The following is a 16,685-nucleotide window of genomic DNA, read 5'->3' on the forward strand; positions in this document are numbered from 1 at the left end:
ATAGTAAAACGCAATGTGCTTATTTTACGTGTCATAAGCCTCTTCAGAGGAAAATTTGCAGATGCAAATAAAGAAGAAAAATAACCGATTGCAAAACTTTTTAAAATGACATATTTTGCACATTACATTATATATGGAAGGGGATTTAAAATTAATATATTGGCAAAGCGAGCGTTTCTCAAACCTTTTGCAGCCTGTTTAGCTATGCCCATTTTATAATGGGGTAATGTACTGTGCCAACTAAAATTAAGATGTCTAATCTATTTACATTGTTGTCCCTCTAAAAAGTCTTGACTATTTCGGTCTTGTTCTTTTAGAAAAACTTTATTCAAATACGTTAATTCCAAAGCATGCACCCCATAATATTTCAAGAGTTTCCTGCATATGTTTCTAAGCACTGGATTCCATAATTCTATCCAGGTGCTTTGTAGGTTAAACAAAGAAAATTAGTAAATATTATTATACAGGTTTGCTCTCATATATCTGTGCATTTAACCTGGATCAAATAAATTTCTATTCCCACCACAGTTGTTCTAACCATGCAGTTTCTACTTGTTTTTGTTGGGTTATACAGATGAGAGCCTTCTTAATAATGTTGAAACATCACAAAACATAAAAGAATCAATATATTTTATTTAGCAAAAAGTTAAATATCATTTCAACACAACAATTTGGTCAGTAGGCCATGAGGTAACTATTGCAAAATATACAGTGTATGTTCTGCATAAACATAACTTCCCAGATTTTTATATTCGATACAAATCTACAATAACCAAATGTAGCTTTCTATAGTGTATAATTTATCATCAATAAAATTAAACTTCATTACAATAAGCTTCAAATTATTTGATTAAAATTAAAACGTAAACCATAGGTAGTTACCCTTTTCACATATACGTATAGCTCCGAAATCTGATAACTGCTTACTGGTGCAAAAACAATATTTAAGCTAGTCTGATTATTTACTTTTTCCTTAATATATAGAGTATATATACAGCTGACAAAGACAGTACTATATATATCAACTTTTCATACTAAAATGACCTGCTTGGTAATAGTTTGAGAACCATAATTCTTAGATATCCCAGCGATTTTTTATTATGATTTTGTTTGTTTAAATTGGTATATATATAGATATCTCTCTATATAAGTTGGGGATAGATAGTTGTTACAATCAAAGATTTACTGTCTAGTTATACAGAAAAGACTTATTACACTACAGAGCTATACTCTATGCAACTTTTATAATAAACAACCTGAGTTCAAATTGAATTCTAGCTTTCACAATCACATCTGGTACAGCACCCAAGCACATAAGTTGAGTCACGAACATAATTACCACAATAAAACACAGCGTTCAAGTATTACAGCAGACCTCTCTCTGCCGCGCAAAGGGCAAATTAAATTAACTACGCAGTCTAAACTCTACAGTCCGCAAATAGTTGTGCATTACGAAAAGGTAGGTTTTTTTGTGTTTTGTTTTGTTTCTTTGTAAGTGAAGAACAGGTAGAATTATACAAGCCCACAAACAGCCTTCCGCGCTAATGCCCCGTTTTTCTTTCCTATTATAAAATTGAAAGTATTACGGTACCTCCGCAGTAGCACTGGCAAACCGATATTTGAATGCTACTGTTACAAGGTACATTAACCATTAGAATTTGTCATGAAAAAAAAAAAGAGGCCTGGGCACAGTCGCATTGTGTGGTGGGGTTGGAGAAGGGGAGGGAGGATTTTCTTTAAAAAAAAAAAGTAACCTGTGTTTCCTCATTATTCATCCTTTGCTCGGTCTTTGTTGATTTTCTTCATTTTCATCCTCCTGTTTTGAAACCAGATTTTCACTTGTCTCTCAGTTAAATTAAGGAGTCTAGCCACCTCGTATCTACGGTCCCTAGTGAGATACATATTGAACAAAAACTCCTTTTCCAGTTCCAGCGTTTGGTGCTTGGTGTAGGGACAGCGCTTTTTCCGGGTGGATCTTGCGTGCAGCCAATTTGCAGCTGGATTATCTACAATAAAAGAGCAGGAGAAGTTCAGGGGAGGAAGGAAGCCACGTCGCATCACTGTTTGGTGCCCTGACTTTAAAAGCCTAGGTACCCTGACATTAGGGTTTACGACATTCCTTTCCTTTCAGCAGACATACAGGATGGTTAGGCACAATGGAATCAAAATACAGACACATGGAGAGGTCACATAGAATCGCACGCGGTAAAAGCCCAGCCCCCGCCTACTCTCGCCTTGATATTGTTTATAGAATGTGATTTTAAAATAGACTGTCCCTCCTCCTCCTCCTCCTCCTCCTCACCGCCCGGGGAGGACTAGTAGGTTTAGAATGTCACCGGGAAAACATTTCAGTTTTTAATTCTGACCTTCTCCCGTGTCACCACTGTAAGGTTTCAAGGAGATAGCGAGTCACTATACAGCTAGCTCAATTAAGCCTCGGTTGCTTATTCGCCTTATTTGCATACTCATTATTTCGTGCATTAACATCGAGCCTATTGTTCTGTTAGATTTACAGCAAGAAAATGAAGTAAATGAAGAGGTTTCTGTTTCCATCCTTACAGTAACCACCCTGGGCTGTTTCTTGCAAGATACTCGTGACAAAAGAAGCCAATGCTTCCCAAGGATTTCCCAAAAGTCCGTACCCGGGGAACCCACGCCTGGCCGAGCTGTGCCTGGACGTTCAGGCATTCTAATTCACGTTGTAAGAGTTCAGACATGCACAGTTCCCATTAAGATCGAACTACACCCGAGCAACGGCAACTGCTAGTCATTTAGTTAGCCCAAGATGCTAACCTCCCTGCAGCCTGCTCAGAGACCTGAAGTCCATTACCCTTGCAGTTGCACTTACTTGGATCAATCTGTGGTTTTTCTCCGTTTGTCTCATTTTCTCCATTGTTTTCAGAGAACGCACCTTCGCTGGGTTGCTTATCCCTATCAGCTGGAGGAGAACCACAAGCATAATCAGACAGAGACAACGTGTGAGTGTCAAACGTGGTACAGTCACCCCTTCTGGCCGCGAGCGGTTCAGGTTTAATGCCGTAATGCCTGCTGGAAGGTAACCCAGGGAAAGACAATGAGCCCGGCATAGGCTCTAGCCACGAACGCATGTACCTGCCGTCAGGCGCTGCCATTGGTGCCTGGTGATGCACATATGGATGGTACACAGTGGGCACGTTATTAGCGCTCGGAGGGTGAACGGGGTTCCAGGAAGTGCTAAAGACTGAAGTTTTCGACTGAAAACTGCATGGGGTGAATTCAGGGTGCTCGCTCAGGGCTGGCTGTCTCGTTGGCGGTGCCAGTGGAGCAGAGGCATATCTGGACTGCACCAGGTCTTCACTCTCGTGAATTATGAAAGAGTCCACATAATAATTGCTGAGCGTCCCTGAAGTCGACATTGCCATTCAACAAACACAGAGCAGGACCTGCTGAAATTATGAAACTGCAGATTTCATGTAACAACTTGGTCCTTGCAAGAAGTACAGTCACCTAATAAGTTGAAGGCTGCCTGTCAGCCCATTGGTTGCCGGAGTCACATGGCAGGGTAGCAGAACAATAAAGTATAAATCACTCCGCAGGCTATTAATGGGTCAGTGTTTTCCAGTCATAATTTTTATAGCAAAGCCATATGTTTTTATGCAAAGGGATATTTGAGTTATACTATAAAGTTTGTTTTAATTGTGGCCAACTGAGATTAAAAGATCAGATTTTGTATTATTACCCTTTTTAAGCGGACTATTTTATATCATAATTAATCATCCCATCAGTGGTTCGTGTTTCGAACAAAAACCTTGTGATCGGAGACCTTCACATAAAATTATACAGTAATTGAAGTAATAAAAAAGCAAAATAGCAGTTGCGGTATACTGTATTTAAATATATATTTATTATATTTCATAAGGAGTTATTGTTTCAGGAGCCACAGGCATGTTATTAAGTCAGTAGCTATGAACATATTCATTTGCATCGCTGTGTTTCACAGCAGTAAAAATTTACGAGAGCTTGGAAAGGTTAAATTATACTATTGTGTTTAGTTTGGGAACTAACTGTAAATAATACTGTTCCGTTTAGTTCCGAGCTAACTGGAGCTGGCAATGAAGAGTCAAATTCATCATAGCCTCTTACGGAAACTGATCTACAGAGTAGCTCCTTACCACACAGACCAGAGGAGGAATATAGAAATATTTTAAATCGATATTTAAATTTGTATTTTTATAGACACCACCAACTAGTCTTGGATCTTGGACTTTTCTGAACAACTGGGTTTTTTTTCACATTTAAAGACAACAGTTTGAAATCCCAAATGCACCAGATTCAAAACCACAACAAGAATCTCCAAAAAAATCATTTAACCAGACACACAAGAATTAATCGATGCATTTGAATGGTACTAGGAACACTGTTATTATTTATCGGGTTTGGAAACTGTCTTTTACTACAAGATGTAAAAGGAAATTTGAATGAATATGCACCCCCGAAACATTGTCAATGACATATTAAAACACCTCGCGCACGCGCACCCACCTACCCACACACACACAAACACACACACAATTATCACAGGAAAAGTATAATTAAAGCGAGTGAAGTAAAATCGACTTTAACAGAACAAATACAGTAGTTTATTTCTCCATCAAATTGTTTGAATGTATTTCCACTTTTACGTCTGTTTGCACAGAAGAGCTTTTTAGACTTGCCTTCCTGAAATGTAGCTAATATTATATCTAGAACGGAGCTAAACCAGAACAAGAGAGGAAGAGAGGGGAGAGGGGAAAGGAGAGGAGGGGGAGGAGTGTTTATCAAGACGATTAATTCTTAAATATGCACAAAAGCAGCAGGGGGAAAAGCATTCTCTTCCTCATCGCCGAAAGGCACCCTTCTTGTCAGTTGTACTGTAAAAAGGGCACTTGTATTATGTTGTATCGCATTCTGATTAATCAAATTTATGTGCAAATCTAGGTATTTGCTGGCACGTTCCTTGACTTCTGTGCACACACTACAGCATCAAAACTAAGCGGAGGGTTACAGTCCTATACAAAAAAAAAAAAGTGATAGGCATCCCAGATCAAGTCCAGTGTTATGAATTAAACTAATGACTGAAAAATGTGAAAGTATGACAATTGATTTAATTATCTTCTTCTGTTCGTGTGTGTGCTGCTTATTTCCTGTTGTTGGAAGGAAAAAGAGACCAATGGGATGGGGAAAACATCTCTGTTATTTGCATTGGAAAAATATTATTCAGTATAGAGACCACCAAACGGTAGAGCCACTGCGTAATAATTAAATTCATGTGTGAATATTCTGCATGCAAAAATATGTTTCTCATTAGTTTTATATCACTATTTGGCCTCTCTCGCGCGCTCTGTTTTTGTTTCTTTTCAACTTTTTCCAACAACTGCACCAGAAAGCTTACAGAGAAGTAATTTTTAACAACAGTTTCTATCCTGATTTTAAATCACAAGAGCTATATGAAACTATTATTTAATACATTAGTCAGAAAACCAAAAAACAAAAAACAAAAAAACACCAAACAACTAGAGATTGCCCAAGCGAATGGCAATCCGTCTTTTACAACATATTTTTAATGCAAATGAATTTCTATGTACTCATTTCAGCTTTTTTTTTCATGCATGTACTGACATACTGCAATAGAGAAACAAACCTATGTCTGTTATTGAAAGACGGAACTCCACGTCATTTGTATTTATTATTGAATCAACTGGGGTGAAATGTGATTGCAGAACTTCCTTTTTCCAGTAAGAAAAATAATCTTAACTCCAGGAGTCCTGGATGTTTGTGTTAGAATTTGGGTTCTGAAGCTGCAGCGTTTCATTTTTGATTGCTCACACAGATATACATAGACAGAATGTGAAATAATATGGCAGATTCTTAAAGACCCTCTGTATTCCGAAAATTGCTCGCTGCAGGATTGAAGGAGCATTAGGAGACTGAAAGACACCTAGAGTTAAAATAATAATACATAATAAATAACACTATTTTCAGGCAGGTTTCTGATTAACTCACTCAGTATGTTCTCCTTTCCCCCCCCCTTTTATGGCGAATTTTTTAAAATCAATTTTAAGTTCTAATAATCAGGGTATTGAAATTATTAATTTAATATAGTTTGCATCACAAATAATTTTAAACTATAAGAAATATAATCACGTAGACAGCTAGTCATCACCAGGAAAAGTTAATATAAAATTGGTCTGCGTAAATGGTATCTCGGGATATTTAAAAGGGAAACAATTTATCTATAGCAATTTTAAAAAATGGTTCTGTCCTCCATACCTGTATAATCAGAACAGTAAAGCTGCAGTTTAAACACGATTTTTAAACCCAATGTAACAGAAAGGATATTGCTATTTTTAACTGAAGGGAAATAGTAAATGCAATTTTTCTACTAATGCACTATAGAGCTTGCATATAGGCTTTGGCATTTGGACAAATAGTCTGTAGAAATTTTCAGTCTTGACTGAATGGGAATTTCTGGATCACCTCTTAAAGAATTTATTTCCACTGAAAACTGACCAGTTCCAGAAATTTTAAAATGGAAATTTGTACAGAACTTTAGATAAGTGCTCATGAAATTAGAATTATACACTGAACATTTTAAATAAAGCAGAGGCAAGCCTATGTACACACACTATAACTTAGATAGATCGTCATACATACAGTATGTATATAGACATATATATACACTCAGAGTCATATGTCTGCAATTTAAAGGTTGACTCTTTCTTTGTAAATGCATCCCTTCCTATGAGAATTTAATTATAACACAACTACATAATCAGTGAAAATCCCGTTTCCAAACTATTTATATTAACTGTAGCCTATATGAGCCCTGAAAAGCTTAATAACGAATGATGAAAAAGGACATTCAATTTTCAAATACTTCCCAAGTCCTTGCAGCCAGAAGAAATCTTGAGCATGTACGTTAAGGATAAATGTTGTGCCTGTGATCTAAACAAGGGCTGCAGCTCCTATTTCTGTTTGGTCTATGTACACAATAGCCCGCAGCCCTAGATCCCCTGCACAAGGCCCAGTGAGGTCGCTGTTGCTCATTCAGCCTCAATGGAATGTCGGCGCCTGGACACACTGTAATAATGATCGTAACCGAGGCCTTGTGAGCCACAGGGAAATGGGTTTGGGCCGATTTTAAATCACTTTTGGTTACCCCTTCACCTCCGGTAAAGTCCTTTTGTGTAATGTATGATCAAACCCTGGACATATGTAGAAGCAGACTTAGATTTTAGGTACACTCAAGGCTCAGATGGACACAATAACGTAACAGTGTGCAGGCAAAAAAAAAAAAAAAAAGTAACACATCGACAAAATATCTAAACAAAAAATGAGACTCCGTCTCTGGTCTGGTTGCAATCGCTAGCTTTGCTTACTTATATTGAGGCTACATTGCAAGGACTCAGGATGACAGAGTATATGAATGTTGCCACGCAATTAAACTGTAACGCATTTAAAAAATCCAGCCAAAAAAAAAAAAAAAACCAGAGCAATTGCTGAGCAAAATGTAAAGCGCACCTGACCTTGAATGCAGACGACAAGATATATTTAAAAAATCCATAAGCAAGAACTCAGGAACTAGCTAACCTTGAAGAATTCCCCAAGATTTCCCCCTTGGCTGCAATGTTCATTGGGAAGTGAATGAACCTTCGTTGCAGATAGGAAACAATGGCATTGGGACTTGACGCCTACAGATAGCTTCAGCTGTAAGATTTTTTCCGTAGTAAGCCAACTCGCACTATCATACCTGGTGATGATTTCAACTGAAGTAATTAAGGCAGTTTCGTGCTGCAGAGAGAAAGGTGGAGCCCCAACAACATGAAACTACCTAAACCACAGAACAGTTCTCAGCGCTCTAATTATTACGCTCCCCATAGCCGTGTTCCTTACGCAAGGATCCCGCTATAAAAATAAAACCAGAAATGTGACCAAAACATTCCACCTCCCGTCGCTCTCCCACAGCCCACACTGGTCACCGACTCCAGTCTGGCTAGGATTTTTTAAAATGTGTGCGTGGGAGGGGATATTCTCTTGTGAGTTTTTCTTCTAATTCTCCATGCACATGAAAAAATGAAGAAAAGCCGTGCGCGGTAATGGTACATCATAAAAAGCTAAAGACTCGCCATAAGCCCGGGTTAAGTCTATCTCCGCCGCCCCTCCCCCCGAAAGAAGGAAGCCGTTATTCAGGCCCTATATTTTGTTTCCCCCAGTGCCAAACTCTTTATTACTTAACATGCAGCAAGGAAAGAAAAAACATATTAAATAAGCCTGACGACATGCAGACAGGTAGAAAGGCAAAGGATACTGATGGGTAAAAGTGGCTAGGACCTGTTTGATAAGAAGAGCAAGACCTTAATATCCTGATTTACATGTGCTCACCTTTATGATTTTCTTCTGAGCCATCTGCTAAAGCTAGATTTTTCACTGTCCTTTGGAGTGAAAGACTTCAGCACTTTTCAAGGTGTTTTATTTTTCAAAAAAAAATAAAAAAATAAATCAATATGCTACACTCAAGAAATAGTAATTTGCTTCCTCTGTCTATGCAGCTCCTCACTCAACTGAAACCACTCGTCCAAGACAGCAACAATCCAGATATACTAGCAAGTCATAAAACTGAACAAAAGCCGACAAACCTTACTGCACCATTGCTATATGGCCCAGACAAATTACGACCGTCTAGGTAATATTTAAATAGATTCCTAAAGTAATTGCAGGGTGTTTAGGCAACTATTCCTGTTGTAAAAGTTCTTGAAGACATAAAGTAGAACCTGAGGATAAACAGTCACAAAAAGAGGTAAAATTAAAAGGATTCATTCCACGTCTTTTATTCTTCTATGAGAACATAAACATCGTCTTTTCACTCACAGCAGCATTACAATATTAATTTATTTCGATTTAAGGTAAGTACTAGATAGAGCTAGAACTAGCATTTATAATAATGATAGAATGCATTTGCTTAAACCAGTATCGTCATTTTTATAATAATAGACATTTATACATATCTGTATTTATATTTCCCCCTTTTTTTCTTTTTTTTCTTTGCACCTACACGTTTGACCTTTTTAATGCATGTAACTTCACAGTATATAGGATAGACGGACACATTCTCCCTCGCTCTTTGGCTCAGCAAGTCCTTCTGATGTTCAATGAACTTAGCTAGCAAAAGGGACTGTTTTTTTTTCTCAAGACGGGGGGATTGTTGTGTGCTTGTCATGCGTTACCAGCGGTAACGTCATGTATAGACAAAAATCCAATAATTCCACATATTTAAGCAAAACTACAGTATGGTCAATATCTACAACCAGACAGAGTGGGTGAAATTCAGAGGTAAGTGTAATAATTTAGTCCATAAGCAACACGAGATCTTTTATATCCTTAAAGAGAAGAGGTCTCATTTTCCTGGCCAATTTTAAAGCTTCAGATATTGGTTGTTATGTTAAAGGAAAAGAAAAGAGAGCCTAACACCGGTTCCCTTGAAGCCTGTCTTTTAAAGCATGCCTGCATTTAATTATTGGAACTCTTGCCATTTGGGAGTAAAAAAGCTGAACTCCCATTCCATAGAACTATGTTAAGGCTTCAATTATTCATTATTAAGCTCTACACGGTCCACATACACCTTTTATCGTTTAAAATTGCAAAGCGCCTTTAACCGGGTTTGCTTACTTTTTCAAGAGGAAAAAAATATATTTGCAGCTCTTGATATCATGTCTGTGTTTCAAGGTTAAAGAAGCAAATAACATCAAGGCAATCATAAAGGAACAAAGGCGGCACACACGGAATTTTATGCATCATTATGGCTGCCCCCTCTCCCCCCCAAAATAGCTATAAAGAAGTTATGGACATACTGAGAATGTATAAAATCCTTAATCCATACAGGTGCAGATTACTAAAGCCTAGGAAAATGATACTGGCTCTTTAAACCATAAAAAAAATGTGTTTATAGGTTTATCAAGAAAAATTAAAGTTGGCTGTGAGCTCCCGAATTCTATTCTCTCTGTTCATTTTCTTCAGTTTCATTCTGCGGTTCTGAAACCAGATTTTAACTTGTCTGTCTGTTAGGTGGACTGTGCGGCTGATCTCTAGGCGACGCTCACGAGTCAGGTACATATTGAATAGAAACTCCTTTTCCAGCTCGAGAGTTTGGTGCTTGGTATAGGGGCATCGTTTCTTTCTGCCACTTTTTGCGGTTAGCCAGTTTGCTGCATTTTCTCCTTTTGAATTGCCTAGTTTTAAGGAAGTAAAAAAAGGGACATTACCAGATGACAGTGGCAAAAGGGTTCCTCAAGTTGCGCCCCCTGGTCACGGTTCTAATTTGGGGAGTCTTTGCGGGCACCTCAGCCTCTTGTTTAGAGTAGCTGGCGTTTCCTTTAAAAAATCTAGCCTCCAAAAGCCCCGGGAGATCATTAAAACTGAATCTCTGTGTTTCCGTTTTCCTAATGAAAAGAATTGTTGGCTCCTACAGTGATAGAGATACGTCAGAGGTCAGTTAATTTAATGGAAGTGGCTTTTTGAATGGCTCCCCCGTCCAATCCTTGTGTTGCAGTTTAGTTTATTCTTTCTGTTTTTCAAAACTGCGGGTTTAAACTTTAGAAGCGAGCTTTGCAGCTGGAAGACAAGATGAGCTATTTCGCCTTATTTCCCGCTTAACTAGGAAGCTTCTACCCAGTTTTAAAAACAAACTAAGATCCCTTTGTAGGTGTTTGCTGCTATTATTCAGATATTGATTTGTTAGTGGAGTGGGTGATGGGTTTGGTTTTCTTTTTTTGTTTAATAGACCAACTGCATTAGATCTAAAAAAATCAATTGTAAAATGATCAGCAACTTAAAAGTCTGACAATATCGCCCACTAGGGTTTTATTTTTGCCTATGGGATCACAATAATAAATAATAACAGCCCTGTTATCTATTGAAGTCGCTGAAGGATATTCGTGGAGCATTCATCAGTCTAATTTGATAGCAGTTCATAGAAAGAACATTTCAACGCGCCAGTTATTTTGAAAAGCATTCTGGATCGTAAAATATAACTTACCCCGTTAATGGGTTTATTTATTGGCACTGCCTATTGCTTATTTTGGATGCTTTACAAACATCTATGTTATCTCTTAGGCACCCTCACATCAACTGGGAAGATGGATCTCTCCTTTTCTATATGTTTAAACCGCATGCAGGTTAAGGTTTGCCCAGAGAGGAGTCTTTAACATTTAAACTGTAGGATGGACATTATTTTTTACTACATCCCCACGCCCAAATATTAAAAAGTTCAGAAGGTCAGTCTGAGCGGCGCTTCTTGCCAGCTCTGCAGGCTGCTCGAATCCTTCTTTCCATTTGTGATGTAACTATCATCCTCGCACGGGTTTTATTTGCTTACCTATGGGTTCTTTCTCAGGAGAGTGTTTGCTGCTTTCTGACGGAGCTGGGGAGAGTTCTTCTGCGGTCGAAGACGAAGCCTGAGCGTCTTCCTCCCTTTGGGAGACGCAAGCCAAGGTGTTGGGGGAAGCCTCCTCGGTCTCTGTCCTCCCCGCTTCTGTTGGGACTGAAGGCAAAGATGGAGCCGCGTCAAAACGAACTTGGGGCTGCGGTGTGAACTGGGAAGCAACAACTTGCCCAGCATTGTAGCTCTTGGAAGTGCCATAAGCTTGAGACAAGCGGAAGTAGCCTGGGACAGGCACCCCACTAGCGTTGTTCATGGGACAGACCTCAGCGTTTAGCCTTGGAAAAGTAGATAGGTCTGTGGCAGCTGCACCTTTAGGACATTTGTCTGAATCATAGAGGCAGTAGGAGTTCTCCTCTTTAATGTTTTGAGAGAAAGAGCAGGAGGTAGCCTGCTGGGTTTCAGGCTCTTCCAGGCGACAGGATCTTGGGGGCTCTAGCCAGACCTCCATCCCTGACATGTAAGCATGAGAAGTGGGGACCATGTTTTGAGCAGCACCTTCATTGCGTTTGCTCAAAACTGGGAAAAGTCCGCAGCTTTGCAACCCATAGGACAAATCGGCCGCCTGTGGCAAAAAGACACTACTGTTGGGATAGTAGCCGCCGCCTCCTCCTCCTCCGCCTCCTCCTCCTCCTTCCCCTCTGCCTGAGCTGATCAAGGAGTCTACCAAAAAAGAGTTTGCAGCCGGGCTCTCTGAGCATGACATTGTTGTGGAATAATTTGGCGAAGGGAGCCGATAGCCCTTTCTGGCTGACATTTCTTGTGCAAAACATGCTGAATATGATTAGAGATACCCCCGCACCACGGCAAATGCTTACAGCCAATGGAAGCCCAAGCCCTACCAGCAACCCCTCCCAGTTTGGTTTCGTATGCAGAGAGCTGGTCTCAGGTCGACTTCTGTATTTAGAATATATATGTATATTAATGTGTAATATCTATTTCCATATAGACGCACACCTACATCTACCCATATCTATCTCTACAGGTAGATATAGGGTATACGTGCATGCGGAGATACAGTCGCACACTGACAAGTATAAAACAATTTCCTACCTTATTTTAGGGTTATCAAACGTTATACTCTTCTATTATCACATTCACTGTTATAAAGTGGCAGGGCAGTCTGATGTTTATTATTGCCTAAAATGAAGCCGGATATAAATAAACCTTTTATTATCACTACTTTTCCTACAGTTGGGCTTTCCGGAAGTAAGACGTGCTCGCCTTGTTGCACTGCCTGTGTTTGTGATGATATTTATAAAGCCAGGAATCCTCTGTTTTTTACGGCTGGGGACTGTGGCATTTAATTTGATTGCCTACTTTTTAAAAATTGTTATTATTTATCACGCACCATTTGACGCTATAAAGGATTCTGGCTCCTGTCCCCTTAAATTATTAAGAAATTGGCTATTCCCAGACTACCATCACCACCAAATGTGAATTACTGTAAACTAGTCTGAAATGTACTAGAGATGAACAGTTGTTGGCTAGAGCACCGAAGAATCAATTAATAACTAATACCATTGTGGCAGAAGATTGTGATTGCCTCTGCTAATACTATGGTTCACCTTGGATTTGTCCCTAAATCTGGTTAACATTTCAAATGAAAAGATAGAAGTCACAGCAAAGAATCCAAATCTAAACAGTGAAAATGGATTCCCACATACCACCCACCCTCTGTGTTTATATAAGGGTAATTATGTTTTAAATTTTCTCATTTGAATCATTTACTGTGAATCTGTTAAAATGTACTTTCCATTTCCTCAGTAAAATACTAAAACAACTAATCCTGGGATATTAGACAATGCTGTACAGTCGTGTAATTGTAGCGGAGCTCCTAGGCAGAGCGCAGACAGACAGGCACGCAGACCTAGCGTTGGATAGACTTTGTAATGAAATAGCTGGATGATGGTTCACTTATATCATCTCTCATTTATGCTATTTTAAAATCATACAACTGACTTGGAGAAATGATGGTCTTTTGTGCAAGGTCTATGGCTGCGTGGGATTTTTAAATATTTTTAAAGCATTCGGTGTTATATTCCCGCTTAGCATATGGGTCTTCGTTTAAAACACAAAGCTGATCCTCAGATCCTAGGAGCAAAGGATCGGTTGTCTTTGGCTTTCCGATGAGTACAAATAACCGTTTGAAAAATAAATATTGCTCATTAAATCTTAATGCTTGCCTCATTCTGGCACCCAGTTCTGCCATAAAGCCAGCCGTAACCAATAAGAATGCCAAGGAAACAGTTAAAGTGGTCATTTGGCTTCCTTTCTGACCACGCTTGACTGTGTCAGTCAGAACAGGCAGGCGTTCAGCCATACACTCCTGCAGCGCATACCCTTGGCGTTCAAAGCATCTAGTAGAATATTACAAGAATAACAGTGTCAACTGTACTCTGTACATTTCCCCTCGATCTATTGATCTGTCGAGCCTCACGTGGTTTAATATTTTAGCGTTTGCCTACAACGCGGAAATTCCTTTCCACATTTTGACATTCCCCTAGACAAGTTATTTTGAAGAGTACAGAAAACAGCAGGACACAAACGTTAGTTTCCATGGGCAAATTAAGCTGAAGAGGCCCTCCCAAGGTTCTTTCCCTGTCAGCTGGAAACGCTGTGAGCTGGTAGAGGTTGTTACAACTTTCCAGTGCCCATAAAATCTTTATGGAAATGCTGCTTATTTTTCAAATTGTATCTAATGAGCGTTATATCATTGCTTACATACGACTGCCAAGCAGGACGTAATGATCGAATGCAGTGATCTGGGGACATCAAACAGCCTATCGGAACCCCTCTATTTTTTTCTTTTCCTGCTGTAATATTGTGTGTATTTCCCAAACGCGACTTACCCCACAATGTGTTAATGTGTGATAGACAAACCCTTATCAGATTCCTGTGAGGGCCATATCACTGCTCGCAAAATTAATACCATATAAGGAACCAGTTTATTGGCTAGTATACAGAAAGGTTATTATCAATAGGCTTAGCGTTATAAATCCAGATCTAAATAAAATGAAATGTGACCCTTAGTTCCAAGTTCCAAATACATTTCTCTACCCAAATCAGGTACACAATTTACACCGCGGAAGTCTGCTCTTGCGGCATGTTTATTTTGTATTTGACAAATTATATAGAAATGGATTGCAAATCTAGAAACTGTACTAATAGAAAAGTAACGCTTGAAATCCTTCCAAAACAGTTTTTTTAAATAACCAGCTAGTTTTTTAACATTAAAATTAGTTTTGTATTAAAGTGAAAAAGGATCATAGAAAAAGTATGTAAAATCCTTGGCAGCCTAAACAAAACGATTGCAAATTTTATACAAAGAATTGGATTTGCCTTTTTAAACAATGCTAAAGCAAAGAAATCAGGAAGATGAAATACAGGACACAGACTAATCAAAGAAAGAAAACAGGTTTTAACACAACACTTTCTTTTATCCATTGTAGCAAAAGATCTGCCACAGAGGGATTGATTTTTAGCATTAGTAATGCTGATTACTTTAACCCAAAGGATAGTTATTCACCTATAACTTGCAACAGGAAACAGAAATCTATGCCCTTTATTGTTTTGTTTATAGTAATGAACAGTGTTGCTTTGATGGTCAAAGCACTTAGTCTAGATCATGAACTCAGCTCGGTTGTGTATTATCTGTGCTTTCTTTAATCGCTAACAAGGCCAAGGCAAATAGTAACTAACATCATCAAACCCAGTGAAGTAAAACTAATAATGTTCACTTGATTCTTAACTATAAAAGCTAATGGCCAATTTTGGATAAACTAAACTAATTTGTCATGCAGCGTGTGTAGGTACTACATTTTAAACACTTAACAATGTGTCTCTTGAAGATTATCCCCACCTTAAAGAAATGTTGAATAATATTGTCTATTCCAAGGGACGAGAAATAGTTTATTGTAAGTTCTGCCTATATAAGCAAAACTATCTGGGGGTAAATACAAATAAGCAAGTATAGTTTAAAAAGCCTCAAAGCAAGTAAAAGTGTTATTTGGTGGAGATTCTAAATTAATGGCATACACAGACAGCTAGATCAAAATAAAACTTTACCGATCTAAAAAAAGTGTAATGGATTTATTAATAGAGTCGTTAAACTCTTTTATTGGTTAAACGAAAAAAAAAAGAAATAAATTAAAAAGGACAGCTCATCCTCATGCAAACTCTGGTTTGAAATTTTAAAATGCATCAAGCAAAATAATGATTTAACTCTTTCTTATTTCCTAGAAAAAATAAAATGTACAGCACTGTTAATTGGCTGATGCTATTTTGTATGCTAATTAAAATATGCTTTTGTTTTTGACGTGGCCAAATTGCAATATGCTAAAACGTAAATCCTCCTGAAGTTTGTCATGGGCGTGTGTACGCCGCCTATATGAGTATATAGAGGTAGATTACATTGTATAAATCTAAAAAAACTATTGCAGTCAGTGAATACTTATTTAATATTAGAACTATCAGTTGTCAGGACGGTGTATGTGTGCCAGATTTACTTTTCTTTCTGGATTTGATCCAAAGAAGGCGGTTTCCAATCAGGAGGTTTAGAAACCGTGTCTGTGCCAAGAAAGGTGATAAATGACTAGCTCACTAATTTTTATCTTTACTAGAAATTGTTTCACGCTATAAGGGACAAAATGAACCTTGGGATGTTTTAGCAGGTTATCCTTTTTGAAATTGAGGTTTCAATTTAATTTGTTTTCCAGCCGTCTGAAGGCCCTCTATCTTCTGAATATATTTTATATTTTGTGTGCCCTTTTACTAATTTTGATTAGCAATGTATTTTGCACATAACTCTGATGAGCCCTCTCCGAAGTATAGACCCCTATGATTACTATACAGTATAAAAAATTAAACCAGAACAATTTTTAAGGATTTACCTAATCACTAACCTCCATGAGACCGCTGCCTTCTAGTGCTTTCTAACGTCTATGTAGCCCTTAATACGGTACAGACGTAGAGATCTGTTTTTTAATATAGATTTAGGACAGACAGTAATATTAAACATTTAAAGTTATATAGCTACTGTCTTTTTTGAGACTACCTTCTCTTTAAATACAGTTTTGATGTAAAGTATAAGTATCCCTTTTCGAGGTGGAGGCAGCTTGAGAGCTAGCTAGGTGGGTAGATAGATATTGGTCTCAAATTGCAATTTTAGACCATTAGATGAAAAGGGTGTGACAAAACATTATGAAAAACCTCCCCTTATAGTAAGTGGTAT

General features: G+C 38.3%; 2 protein-coding genes across 2 annotated transcripts; both read right to left on the reverse strand.

The window, feature by feature from the left end:
- Nucleotides 1–1,767: 1,767 nt before the first annotated feature.
- Nucleotides 1,768–3,401, reverse strand: HOXA9 (homeobox A9). The gene is made up of 2 exons (XM_032773893.1): nt 2,849–3,401; nt 1,768–2,006 (listed from the first exon to the last, which is right to left on the reverse strand). The coding sequence occupies exons 1-2, from the start codon at nt 3,399–3,401 to the stop codon at nt 1,768–1,770; spliced, it is 792 nt and encodes a 263-aa protein (XP_032629784.1).
- Nucleotides 3,402–9,969: 6,568 nt separating this feature from the next.
- On the reverse strand, nt 9,970–12,209 carry HOXA10 (homeobox A10). The gene is made up of 2 exons (XM_032773892.2): nt 11,390–12,209; nt 9,970–10,244 (listed from the first exon to the last, which is right to left on the reverse strand). Exons 1-2 carry the CDS (start codon nt 12,207–12,209, stop codon nt 9,970–9,972), a joined length of 1,095 nt encoding a protein of 364 aa, XP_032629783.1.
- Between the last annotated feature and the right edge of the window lie 4,476 nt (nt 12,210–16,685).

The sequence above is a fragment of the Chelonoidis abingdonii genome, chromosome 2 (genome assembly GCF_003597395.2).
Source record: "Chelonoidis abingdonii isolate Lonesome George chromosome 2, CheloAbing_2.0, whole genome shotgun sequence".
Taxonomy (NCBI): Eukaryota; Metazoa; Chordata; order Testudines; family Testudinidae; genus Chelonoidis; species Chelonoidis abingdonii.